The 14,379-nt window shown below is 42.1% G+C and overlaps 1 protein-coding gene across 1 annotated transcript in view; it reads right to left on the bottom strand.

Annotated features, from left to right (window-relative positions):
- The window catches only part of kcnn3 (potassium intermediate/small conductance calcium-activated channel, subfamily N, member 3), a 230,554-nt gene extending 217,537 nt beyond the window's left edge, over window positions 1-13,017 (bottom strand). The window contains exons 1-2 of the mRNA XM_061982918.2: window positions 12,478-13,017; window positions 11,218-12,292 (exon numbers count right to left, since the gene is read on the bottom strand). Of these exons, the coding sequence (XP_061838902.1) occupies window positions 11,218-12,282 (1,065 nt within the window). The 5' untranslated portion in view covers window positions 12,283-12,292; window positions 12,478-13,017. The remainder of the gene's footprint in view (window positions 1-11,217; window positions 12,293-12,477) is intronic.
- Window positions 13,018-14,379: the final 1,362 nt, after the last annotated feature.

The following is a 14,379-nucleotide window of genomic DNA, read 5'->3' as shown; positions in this document are numbered from 1 at the left end:
AACAGAAGTGTAGATAGAACATGTTAAAACAGAAAGTAAGCAGATATTAACAGTAAATTAACGAGTAGATTAATAATTCATTTTCTACCAATTGTCCTTAATAATGTTGACAAAATAATAGAATGATAAATGACAATATGTTACTGCATATGTCAGCAGCTAAATTAGGAGCCTTTGTTTGCTTACTTACTACTAAAAGACAAGTTGTCTTGTATGTTCGCTTTTTTATTTAAGGACAAACTTACAATAAGAAACATATGTTAATGTACCGTACATTTTTTTGTTAAAATAAAGCCATTTATGCAATTTTTTGTGATCCCCTTTATTTAAAAAAGTATCGAAAAGTACCGAAATACATTTTGGCACCGGTACCAAAATATTGGTATCTGGACAACACTAATAAACATACATATACATATATATTGTAAGTAATACACAAAAATAGAAAACATAGTTGACGCAGGGGTAGATTTTGCTTTGGGTTCTGGCTGAGACCAGGGAACTTTGTTGGTGACCACTTATAATGGATCAAATATCAACTTTTCAAATCGGGCACGCCCATTGGACTCAGTCTACCTGTGCGCATCATCAGTCTCGTCGCTGATCCATACGTGACGCCTCCACTTTATTATCCGGGCCTCATCCGACCTTTTGTGCTATGTCACGCTAGAACAAAGAGCGGGACAAGGACGCAGAGAGACGAGCCAAAATAAACAGACAATAGCTGCTGGGGGGCCAATTCATCTTGTTAACCTCACCATCACGCAGACAAATAAGATGCCGGCGTCCTACTGATAATCAACAACGGCCTTTTGTCATCTTTATCACTGCATTACATCACAGAGCACGGCGCTCCTAAAGCTGCCATCGCGTTTTGCTCCGTCTTCTTGTCCGGCCCAAAGTGAGCGCTTGGCGAGTGTTTGAGGGATTTCAGTATTTACAATTCAAGACTTGAATAACTTTGGAAACAGCAGATTCAATCTAGGTCTGGGCATTAAAATTATATCAAAATATATCGCGATAGACACGTAATCGGTATCAATAAAAAATGTGTTCAATAACACGTTCGAAATAAAAAATTCCGAAATTTGCAAAGCAAGGTTTGTTGCATAACAAAGGCACTCGCTCCCTGGTAACACAGCAAGTGATAACTGATCAAAGGGAGAGACAATCAGTATCAACTATCAAGTTTGGTTGCACCATTTTGTTGTCTCTCAGTTGATTCTTTGCATGGAGTGAAAAGAGAAAGTAAAAATGAAGAAATTGTGGATTAAACAGGAAAAGTCACCTCCACAGTATGGCAGTTTTTTGGGATTTTTTTCAAACGGACCGTAGTCCGACCAATGTGGTCTGTAAATGATGCAAAGCACTCGTCCCCACCAAGACCGTTAACACCACACCACCCTGGCCATGCTCACCCTTTAGAGCAGTGTTTCTCAACCTTTTTTGAGCCGAGGCACATTTTTTCATTAAAAAAATCCGGTGGCACACCACTTGCAGAAATCAATAAAAAATTAAACTCAGTTGACAGTAAAAAAGTCGTTGTCGCAATTGTTGGGTATGACAACCATGCATCACTACAGCTCTTGTCTCAAAGTAGGTGTACTGTCACATCACGCCGTGACTTATTTTGACTTTTTTGCTGTTTTCCTGTGTGTAGTGTCTTAGTTCTTGTCTTGCGCTCCTATTCTGGTGGCTTTTCCTGTTTAGTTGGTATTTTCCTGTAGCAGTTTCATGTCTTCCTTAAACGCTATTCCCCGCACCTGCTTTGTTTTAGCAATCAAGACTATTTAAGATGTTGCTATCCTTCTTTGATTGTCATGTACTTTGTGGTCTCAGTCTTTGGCCCACAGTAAGTCTTTGCTGTCGTCCAGCATTCTGTTTTTGTTTACTTTGTAGCCAGTTAAGTTTTAGTTTTGTTCTGCATAGCCTTCCCTAGGCTTCAATGCCTTTTCTTAGGGGCACTCACCTTTTGTTTATTTTTGGTTTAAGCACTAGATACGACGACAAAGCCTCGTTGTCTCACACAACGTGTTCCCGACATCTACAAAGCAATTAGCTACCGGCTGCCACCTACTGATATGGAAGAGTATAACACGGTTACTCTGCCGAGCTCTAGACAGCACCGACACTCAACAACGGCACATTATTTGTGGATTACAATTACTTGTTGGCAAAAAATATTTTTAACCCAAATAGGTGAAATTACATAATCTCCCGTGGCACACCAGATTGTATCTCACAGCACATTAGTGTGCCGCGGCACTCAGGTTTCTCTATGTTTAGAGTTTCACACTTTGCACTGTTTTGTTACACTTTATTAAGCATTTCTTACATATTCCTTATTTTTGCACCTTCATTTTAAGAGCTTATTGTTAAGTGTTCAGTGTGATTTTACATGGAGTGTTTTCCATGCTTGTGTTGACATTTCCTTTCCTTTCTGCCTTGATATCTGAGGGGATTATAATCAGAGTAAGGTTACATTTGAAATGAAAATGTTTACATTTAATACATTTTTCTGCTGGTCCTTATTTTCGAAAGGTCATAAAAAAATAAGGATAATTATCGATATCGACCGATATAAAACACTTACAGTATATTGTCATACAGTTGTCAGCCATATGGCCCAGCCCTAAGTCAACCAAATAAAAGTAACCTTGGTAGCCTCCAACATGGCTGAGTCTACATTTCCCGCAATTTACACTCTTATATTCAACAATAACGTTAAACATATTTCAAACCCTCAAATCCCACTCTTTTTAGGGTTACAGCTAGGGATGTCCAATAATATCGGACTGCCGATATTATCGGCCGATAAATGCTTTAAAATTTAATATCGGAAATTATCGGTATCGGTTTCAAAAAGTAAAATGTATGACTTTTTAAAACGCCGCTGTGTACACGGGCGTAGGGAGAAGTACAGAGCGCCAATAAACCTTAAAGGCACTGCCTTTGCGTGCCGGCCCAATCACATGATATCTACGGCTTTTCACACACACGAGTGAATGCCACGCATACTTGGTCAACAGCCATACAGGTCACACTGAGGGTGGCCGTATAAACAACTTTAACACTGTTACAAATATGCGCCACACTGTGAACCCACACCAAACAAGAATGACAAACACATTTCGGGAGAACATCTGCACCGTAACACAACATAAACACAACAAATACCCAGAACCCCTTGCAGCACTAACTCTTCCGGGACGCTACGATATACACCCCCGCCCCAACCCCGCCCACCTCAACCTCCTCATGCTCTCTCAGGGAGAGCATGTCCCAAATTCAAAGCTGCTGTTTTGAGGCATGTTAAAAAAAAATAATGCACTTTGTGACTTCAATAATAAATATGGCAGTGGCATGTTGGCATTTTTTTCCATAACTTGAGTTGATTTATTTTGGAAAACCTTGTTACATTGTTTAAAGCATCCAGCGGGGCATCACAACAAAATTAGGCATAATAATGTGTTAATTCCACCACTGTATATATCGGTATCGGTTGATATCGGAATCTGTAATTAAGAGTTGGACAATATCGGAACATCGGATATCGGCAAAAAAGCCATTATCGGACATCTTTAGTTACAGCCAAAAGACCAAAGACTGTACTTTTCTATAAAGAGACCCTACGGTCCGGGAATCACACCATACCAGCCTCAGAGTTCAGAGATTTTAATACTGTCGTTGTATCGTGATAATGCATGTTGATTTAACATTGGAAATGTGTCCTGCAAATTTGACAGCAACATGTAAACTAAAGGGTCCTCAAGGCAGTGTAGCATTCTTGAACCCCTAAAACAAATTAGTGGATTATCCCCGCCTTACCGTATTTCTCGCAATCCATCCATTTTTTTTACCCGTTTATGTGGACACACATGGGACTGGTTGACTCGTGTCGACATAAGCAGTTGTCAACATAACCAAAATCGTAGAGAGCCATTGCCAATGTTCCCTCGGATTGTTTGTGTGTGTGTGAGCAGACGCAAAAACTCCCAGAGCATTCAGTAGATCCCATGTGAGCAACATCAGACGTGCGCACTGTGGCCATACCAGCATCACACCTGTCATCATAACAATTTAAATGTCTTATTATATATAAATAGATAGATATGTGAGTATTGTATGTCTGGGTGGGGGTCTTGCTTTGGAAATAATTGTTTACCCATGTCAGAGATCACATTTAGTACCCCTTCAAGCATTCTCATGTTGCACAATGAGATGTAAGCATGTGATAAAGCGTACATTCCTGTAACTTTCTGTCCGTAAAACATATCTTTTTATTAGCACAGCATAATACGCACACATCTGATTGAGGCGGCATAGTGTGACGACCTGGCATTTATACCCAGTGCGGTGTTGGAGTTGTCCGACTTTTTGTGTGGCCATAAACGCATCAGTGGTTCAGTGCTATGAGTGCCTGCGCAAGAGAGAGAGACCAGGCGGGTGCTGTTGATATGAGAGATGACTAAGAGTTGGTTTTTGGCCTGGTTCGTACGGCAGAAAATGACCAGTTTTTCTAGGTGAAACATTTTTTACTAATGTTTTTGGTTTTGAGTTATTGCTAGAATAACTATGTATATATTATCATCATAACTTTATGCTTAAGGGCCGTTGATATAAATTATTGTCAATTGTGCTGAAGTGGTATTTTTGTATCTGTGCAAGCTGGCAATCCAAAAGATTGCCAGGTGTCTTTATCAGTGTTGTGTCCAGACTCGGCCTGCTGACGGCCAAGGCCGAACACCGCCGTGACGCAGGCAGAGCAGAGACAAGGCGATATGATCCGCATCAACTAATTTTCATTTATTCTATAATCATATATTTATTGTGTCTAACTGGAGTTGTCGAGATTACCTTTCCCTCAGCGACAGCTTCAGTGATGTAATAGGGCCCTTCCTAATAAATAGAGGAGGCGCGCGGGCTTGACTTTTAGAACGTAGTTTGGATCTGGAACTAGAATACAGCCCAAAACACGTGTCTCCTCGGGCTAAATTGAACTCTGTCTCTACATGATTCCTTGCTTCTTGTCTGATTATTAGATGTCATCAGTGTTTGAACCTGACAGTTGTAAACAAATATAAACACTTCTGCTCAATAAAGTGATTGATGGATTATCCTGTCCTCTTTAAAAGCGTCTCGAAAGACGTTACAATTGAACAATGTTGACAAAGACTGTTTTATCCGTTGTGGCCGCTTGTTGTCACCTGTCACTCACAGAGCTGCATTGAAAAATCCTAAAGAACTACTTATGTGTTTAATTTGTTAGGAGTTCAGATGGGTTTGAATTTGTGAGCAGTTCACAATTGCGCAGGCAATTAGAGGGAACGTATTGCCATGCAATATTGATGATTGAAATAATTTCCCAATAAGCCCTTAAGATGCACTGAAAATAAGACGAGTCAATTAACATTCTTGAATAGATTGTACGTGTACAGCAGAAGCCAAGTTGTGCATAAAGCAGCTGAAGGTACTCTTAATCATCTACCGTGGGGAAATCAGAGAATAAAAGGTGTGCGTTGTAAAACAACAAAAGAAGCAATTCCATTCTTAAATACACATCAGTTCAGTAATGTGCCATCAGAGGATAAAAACACATTGTAGTCAATATGCATTATAAAAAATTAAGTGGAAGAAGATGGATGGATGGATGGATGGCATTATAAAAAACAATACCATAGAAAAAAATGGATGGACATTGACAGTCCAACTAATAATGACTGATACACGCACTGCGGAGAGACTGCATTTAGCTGAGATAATAATGAGTCATATTTTGAAATATGGTATCTATTATATGAATTTGTTTTAACTATTAAATGATCTTATAATAGGATTTTTTCTGAATAAATGTCTTCAGTGTGGTTGTCAAGCTTAGCCACTGTGGCTGTTATTGTTTTTATGAATGACAGTGATGGAAATAATAAGTGGTAATACTAACGATAGGTATTGTTTTCGTCATTGTACTTCATTTAAATGTTTTGGTTGGTTAATGTTTTAAATCAATGTTATTGATAATATCATTATCATCATTACTGATACTGTTGCAATTATACAATTTTGGTTTTCCCATTTCTTAAGAATTGTATTTGTACAATTGCTTTGTAAATGTCTTTGGTGGCACGGTTGTCTTTTATTAGTTTGATTAACATTCTGTGTGATTTTTGCAAATAAAATAAATGGGAGGGAAACAATAGCCATTGCTTGTCAGTTTAACTTTGGCCAAAGACTTCAAGGGGAACCACATTTATTTATCTTTTATTTTGCCTATCAATCACAATTATGTGAGACAAGAACCCACAGGGCTTTAAAATGTGTGTGCGTTCTTTAGATAGTAAAAAAAACTACTAGCAAGAGGTGGCTAACAATAAAGGCAATATTGTGCCTATAAATCCCTGTAAAAAGACTTCTTCCATGTGTGGAGGGGGGCGTGGCCTGCGGGCCTGCCACGGAGCGGGGTGTGTAAGGACCGGCCTCGAAGCCAACGACAGGTGAGTAGATTGCCCAGCTGGGGCTTGTTATCTAATCACCTGTCGCCTTTATTAGCAGCAGCTGGACAGAGACACGTTGTTGGGAGTTGGAGCAGAGCGAGAGACAGACTGGAGAGCAGAGCGAGACACACGCTGAAAAGCAGAGACACGCCGGACTGGAAAGTCTGGGATACATACTGCTGTATATCAATAAAAGACGTGATTCAAACTGTCTACCGGGGTCAAGAAGATCTGCCGGCATCAGAAGAACCCACCACAAGAGAGAAATCTCTACACCATGTTTTATACACATGTTGTTAGCGTGTGTGTAATGTAGTAACAAGCACATTTATAATATATCATATTTACGTATTTTGCTCATTTTAAGCATTGCCAGAACTTCTACTTCTACTTCAGTCAACAATGACAACATTGAGATCGCGTTCTGTTTGCTACAACGACTCATGGCAGACTTAGTGAGAGACGGCTGACGCCGACTATATTGGGACTAAAGAGGATCCAGAACCTTACCTTTGAGCATGATTATGCAGACGATCGTAAGCACTGAGCGATCAAGAAGAGAGGGGGAAACGTGGGAAAAGACCGTGGGCGAGAGCGTCAGGACTGCAACAAGGGATACAAAATCGACCGAATCGGCATGCATGAGCAGTTATCGGACACCTCGGTCTCCTTGGATGTATCCTTGCTCATCCATGTGGACTGGACACTGGCCGAGAGTTGGTGGGCGGCCGAGGGTGGAGTCGGCTCTCTTGGTTGCTTTGTTGGGTCTGCTCCTGTCTCTGGCCATGCTCCCCCCACCCCAGCAGACAATGGCGTGTTTTTTGGGTTTTTTTTTGTTGTTTTACTTTTGTGGCTGTGTGTAGAAGTTGGCAGACCCGTCAGCGATCCTGTTCTGTCTCCCTGTAATGGTTGTCTGCTCTTGAATGGGATTGTGCTGAAAATCTGGGATTGTTAAAGTATTTCTGTTTTCTGATTCTGAATCTGACTTGGTAAATGTGGAGCTTGCAAGTGGGACTTGGCAACATGGCTGAAAACTGTATCTCGACACAGTATTACCAAATAAATCAACTGGAAAAGACGCGCCATGATATCAATTTTGATACATGGGGCACATTGTGCTTGATATCACAGATGCATGCACAGTCCAGCTGGCACAAACAAAACACTTTATAAAGAATTGGGTTGTCATTTTTTAGTAGTTCACATGATGGATTGTTGTCCAATCGCGTCGACTTGTGAGTGAGGAGCAAAGCGATGTGTCACTACGTCAGAAATGTAGTTCTTCGGTGTTAGCTCCGACAATAACAATGTCGCTATAGCTTGGGTTTTTTTGTAAACACACTCATGTAAATAGAGCAGGGGTGTCAAACGTAAGGCCCGAGGGCCGGATCAGGCCCGCAAACAGGTTTTATCCTGCCCGCGGGATGAGTTTGCTAAGTATAAAAATGAAGAAAAATCTACTCCCAAGTGGGCCGGACTGGTAAAATCACGGCACGATAACTTAGAAATAAAGACAACTTCAGATTGTTTCTTTTGTTTAAAAATAGAAGAGGCACATTCTGAAAATGCACAAATCATAATGTTGGGTTTTTTTTACACTTACATCTTGCGGTTAATAGTATTCTATCTTTATTTGTTGTTATTTATATTTTCTGAATAAATTATGTGATAATGTTCATCAGTCAACTCATTGGTGTTAATTTTCAATCTTTCAAGATAAAAAATAATATAAATATCTAAATACAGAATGTTATTTATGTAGTTTGCTCATTTTCCTCGACTGGTGCACTAACATGTGGTTTATTTTTTTTTACATATGTAGCATCGTCTACAAAGATACAAAGAATTGCTATTGCGACATCCAGTGGACACATTTAGAACAGCAGTTTCTTTCATTCAAAAATGTCCGCTCATTTTATACTTCGCAAACTCATCCCGCGGGACCGGATAAAACCTGTTCGCGGGCCGTACATTTGACACCCCTCCAGTAACATATTGTGTCATTTCTCATTCTATTATTTTCTCAAAATTATGAGGGACAAACGGTAGAAAATTGATTATTAATCTACTTGTTTATTCACTGTTAATATCTGCTTACTTTCTGTTTTAACATGTTCTATCTACACTTCTGTTCAAATGTAATAATCACTTATTCTTCTGTTGTTTGATACTTTACATTAGTACTGGATGATACTACACATGTTGGCATCAATCTGATACCAAGTAGATACAGGGTCATAAAAAAAGTTCTTAAAAAAACACAAAAAATTTTGTTATAATATAAAATATTGATGTACCGGTAATCAATGTAGTATTGACTATATATGCTTGTGTACTCAATACAGTCGATGTATGCTCTGGTCGTTTTACCAGCAATGTCACAAGGGGATGTTTGAGAAAAAAAAAATGTACAGGTATTTTTCAGAAGCAGAAAAGTACAATTTTTTAATTCATTAGTACCGGTATACTGTACAACCCTATTGTCAACATAAGCGGGACTCATTTAAGTGGGTTGTGCTGTACTGCTTTTCAACATGCTGACATTTGGGTGGGAGGTGGGGTACCATGGAGGACTCATAATGACAAACCACCACTCACACTCACACCTTTAGAACAGGGTTTCTAAACCTTTATGACCGTACGGCCTACCTTTTCCACTACAGAGGGGCCCCGGTCCCACTGAAGTATTAACACTGAATTAGCAATCTTGTTTTTTAATCATATTCAGTAATTATATCCGACCGACTTACATTTTAACAGGATAAACCTTGTCAAATGATAAGCAACCATTTTTAGTCGTATTTTCTGCGCTTAAGAAACTTCTCTATGACTTTAGCTCCAGACTTCTTCTGTTTGCATGATATTGTCATTACTGCCACAAGTGGTGGAAAAGTACATTACAACAGAGTACTACTGCGGCCTAATGAGAAACATTTTTTGACGGCCCTGCAGAGGGGCGCTCCTGGCCCTATGGTTAAGAAACCCTGATTTGGAGTCTTTGTTGGGACTCTTGTTGTAACCAGCCAGGTAAACTCGACTAATTCCAACGACATTTCCCATACTGCATATAGAGATGTCCGATAATATCGGACTGCCGATATTATCAGCCGATAAATGCTTTAAAATGTGATATCGGAAATTATCGGCATCAAAAAGTAAAATGTATGATTTTTTTAAACGCCGCTGTATGGAGTGGTACACGGACGTAGGGAGAAGTACAGAGCGCCAATAAACTTTAAAGGCACTGCCTTTGCGTGCCGGCCCAATCACATAATATCTATGGCTTTTCACACACACAAGTGAATGCAAGGCATACTTGGTCAACAGTCATACAGGTCTCACTGAGGGTGGCCGTATAAACAACTTTAACACTGTTACAAATAATTCTCTGTTGCGGGTCCCAAACTCTGGAACGATCTCCCTCTCCATGTGAGACAGGCCCCTTCTTTGGCTATTTTTAAGACCCTTCTTAAAACCCATTTTTATTCACTGGCTTTTAACCCAGCATGAGACTTTGAACTGTTTTTAGCTTTTAACTTTTTGAACTGTTTTTAACTTTTAAACTGTTTTTATCCAACAAACTGTTCTTAGGGTAATTTATATTTGCTTTTTAATTGTGTATTTTTATTTCTGTTTTAAATGTTATTTTTTAGTCTGTCCTTTGCCTCTATTTCTTTGTGGTGTACAGCCCTTTGTTTTTCAACTGTGCTTGTTTTTAAAGGACTTTATAAATAAAGTTGGTATGGTATGGTATGGTAAATATGCGCCACATTGTGAACCCACACCAAACAAGAATGACAAACACACTTCGGGAGAACATCCGCACCATAACACATTTGTTCTGTTGTGTTGCAACACAACAGAACAAATACCCAGAACCCCTTGCAGCACTAACTCTTCCGCGAGCATGTCCCAAATTCCAAGCTGCTGTTTTGAGGCATGTTAAAACAAATAATCCACTTTGTGACTTCAATAATAAATATGGCAGTGCCATGTTGGCATTTTTTTCCATAACTTGAGTGATTTATTTTGGAAAACCTTGTTACATTGTTTAATGCATCCAGCGGGGCATCACATCAGAATTAGGCATAATAATGTGTTAATTCCACGACTGTATATATCGGTATCGGTTGATATCGGTATCGGTAATTAAGAGTTGGACAATATCGGGATATCGGATATCGGTAAAAAAGCCATTGTCGGACAATATCGGGATATCGGATATCGGTAAAAAAGCCATTGTCGGACATCTCTAGCTGCGGCCCATACGGACCACAGATGAGAAGCATTTTTTGGCAGCCCTGCAAAGGGGCGCTCCTGGCCCTACGGTTAAGAAACCCTGATTTGGAGTCTTTGTTGGGACTCCTGTTGTAACCAGCCAGGTAAACTCGACTGATTCCACTGAAATTTCCCATAATGCAACTGTAATGTAAGTAACGTTCTGGAACTATAAATAAACCTCAGCCGAGAAAAATCTGCTGAAGTCGTCATAGTCAGCAGGATTTCACAGGACTTGATACCCTGAGTATTTATAAGTGGACCCACTATTCATCTACAACAGGGCGGCTCAAAGTGGGAGGCGGCAAAAGACTTTGCAGGATGAGCCGCAGCTTGAGAAAAATAAGGAAAAATGGGTTTATCAAACCTGCTAAGCTAACGTCAGGTATCAAGGCAAAGTTGATTTTAAGGTCATAGCGATGAGAGAGGTAAACAGAAAAGGTCTTACCTTGGTGTAGACGCCCCACGATAGCTCCGTCTCAATCACCATGACAACGATGCCAAACATCCCGAAAATGAGGGCGTAGTCGCTCAACCGCTTCCTCTTCTCAAACAGCGCCCTCCGATGGCCCAGTTTGTAGCCAATGTTTTGGTTCTTCCGCTTGTGAGCCTTGGAAGTGCTGGCACGGGCCCCGGTGCCCACTGTCCCGGACCCCGCCTGGCCGCCGCCGCTGCTGCCGCCCCTCCCCGGCTGCGCCCGTCGGCTCTCCACCAGCGCGTGGTTCTGGTGGTAGATGGACATCTGGTTGGAGGCGGTGTCGCTGATGTCATATCCTGCTCTTGGGTACGGCGAGTCTTCTCTGGATGAAATGACGATCTCCGGGGGGCTCTGCAGGGGCGGTTGATTGGTGGACGACTGGGTCCCCAAGGAGGTAGGGGGGGCTTCTCGCTGCCGGTCGTGACCCCCGGCCGCCGTCGCCCCGGCAACAGCGGAGACGGCGCCCTCTTTGGTCTCGCTGCTGCTGTCCGACTCGATGAGGTTCCTCCGGGAGGCGCTGAGGCGGCTCAGGGGCTTCATGACCCCGCCCGTGTACTTACAGGAACTCATGGCGATCTCGGTGAAGGGGTTGCTGTCCCTGCGGTGGACAAGGGGGCTGGCCTGCCTGTGCTTGCACCCCCGCTCCCGGTCCCTCTCCCGGTCCATGGAGGGCGAGTGGGAGGAGTAAAAGAGGGCGTTGTAGACGGGCGAGTTGTCCCCGCTCAAGCTGTGCTGCGAGCCCAAGCAGGAGGACAGCGGGGTGCTGGTGGGGTGCAGGGCATTGGGCGCGGGCGGCGGCCCCGCCGAGGACAACTTGGGCAGGGACGCCGAGGGTGTGGCGGCGGGGGACGGCGACGGATTGGTGCCGTTGAGGCGGCTCAGGCTGGACGCCGCCATGTGGTTGGAGTGGTTGGACCCCGGCGGGGCGGCGGGGGCCGCTGGGTGGGGGACGCCGGCCAGGGGGAGGAGAAAACGCTGGTCTTCGTCCTCGCTCCCACCGAGGAGAGCCAGGCTCAGAGAGGGAGGAGGCTCCATGGCCACGTACCTGTCCCCACACAACCATTACCGGGGAAACAAAGCAGTAAGCAATCAGTGCAAGAAGACAATCTTGTTTCAATTAGCCACTCATGCAAAGGCAACATTTCCTGTTGATGCTTGTTTTGCTAGCCGGGAGACAAAAATGGAAACAATAACCTACTTTTTAGGATGACATAACCAGACTTCACCTACCGCTTGTCTCTCCGTCCCCTGCAGATCAAATGTGTTGGATCACTTGGCTGCAGGATGAGGACTTTTTTTCTTTTTCATGTTGTCACAGCCATGCCTTCTCTCTCTCTCTTTCTCGCTCTCTCTCTCTCTTTGCCCCTCTCCTCGCGTTCATGAGGCTTTCCTCCACAGGTCTTCCTCGCCAACCCGCCTCTCGAGCTTTGCGCACGGCGTCCCGACGCTCCCAACACCGCCTCCTCCTCCTCTTCACTCGACGTGTTCACTTCGCGTCCCTCCCCATGCTGGGCGAGCCGTCCACGGGGCCCACGTTGGCGACGTCGCCGCCGCCGCCGCCGGACACGGTCGGTGGCGGATGAGGAGCCATGGTCGAGGTCCGTCAAACTGTGGCTATACGTGGCCGCGCGTTCCCCCCCTACCTCGCGTCCAGTGGGGGTGGGTGGGGAAGGAAAGAGAGAACCCACGCAACAAACAAAAAAAACGCGCACCGTGAAGATTGAACGTGTGCCACTCAATCACAGCTGCGTGGATGCGCGTCTCTCACTCTCCTCCAACTTCTCTCCCTCCTCACCCCGCCCCCGCGGTGCCGCGCGCTCCCATTGGATGGAGGCGGGGACGCGCTGAAAACAGGTGGCCGATATCTATCCGTGTGTGATAGGCAAACACATGTATCACGAATGATTGTGTGAATGCACAATTGATATGGTTTTCTACACTAAAATTCATCTATTTTTATTTTTATTTTTATTTTTATTTTTATTTTTATTTTTATTTTTATTTTTATTTTTATTTTTATTTATTTATTTATTTATTTATTTATTTATTTATTTATTTATTTTTTTCATTTTCATTTGTCTTCTTTTTCTTCTTCCCCTTCTTCTTCCCCTTCCCCAGATCTACCTTCCACTTTTTTCATCCATTCCCAGATTTCCCAGAATTCCAGGTTTTCCGGGACATTTTTTTCCCATTCAAAATGAATTTTATCCAAACTTGCCCCATTTCCACATTTTGTAGCCGATTCAAACCGTTCCACCTTTCACATGTTCCACTCATCCTGGACATTGAAACTATCTTTTTTTTTCAAGTTGAAAATTTTTTCCAGGAATTACCAGAATTCCAGTTTTTTTCAACCCCTTATTTGACCCTTTTTTCTGGCGACTACTCCTCCCACATTTTTCAACCCATTTCAACCGTTCCAACCTTCCTCTTAATCAGGACAAAAACAAAGTTGTTTTTCCAACAAGAAAAATTCCCGGTTTTCCCTAAATTCCTTAATACAATTTCTCAAACAAAAATGATGCTACTTCAACATTTCTCGGCCAATTTGAAAAATTCTAACACCAACAATTTCAAGTCATTTAGAACATTTGAATTTGTTTGCATTTTCCCAAAAATTCCCACTTTTCCCGAAATCCCCAAATTTCCAGGACATTCCCATTGAAAAGAATGGGACATTTTTCAAAGTTCCACAACTCCCACTCAAACCATTCCACATTTAACATGTTCCACTCATCCTGGACATTGAAACTATCATTTTTTCAAGTTGACATTTTTTTTTTCCAGGAATTCCCAGAATTCCTGTTTTTTCAACCCCTTTTTTGACCCTTTTTTTCTGGCAACTACTGCTCCGACATTTTTTCAACCCATTTCAACCGTTCCACCGTCAAAACCTTCCTCTTAATCAGGACAAAAAACAAAGTTGTTTTTCGAACTAGAAAAATTCCCGGTTTTCACGAAATTCCTTAATACCATTTCTCAAATAAAAATGTTCCTACTTCAACATTTTTCGACCAATTTTAAAAATTACAACAACAACCATTTCAAGTCATTCAGAACATTTAAATTTGTTTGCATTTTCCCAAAAATTCCCTCTTTTCTCGAAATCCCAAAATTTCCAGGAAATTCCCA

Source organism: Nerophis lumbriciformis, linkage group LG21, assembly GCF_033978685.3.
Source record: "Nerophis lumbriciformis linkage group LG21, RoL_Nlum_v2.1, whole genome shotgun sequence".
NCBI lineage: Eukaryota > Metazoa > Chordata > Actinopteri > Syngnathiformes > Syngnathidae > Nerophis > Nerophis lumbriciformis.
This window is presented reverse-complemented; position numbering and strand designations above follow the sequence as displayed.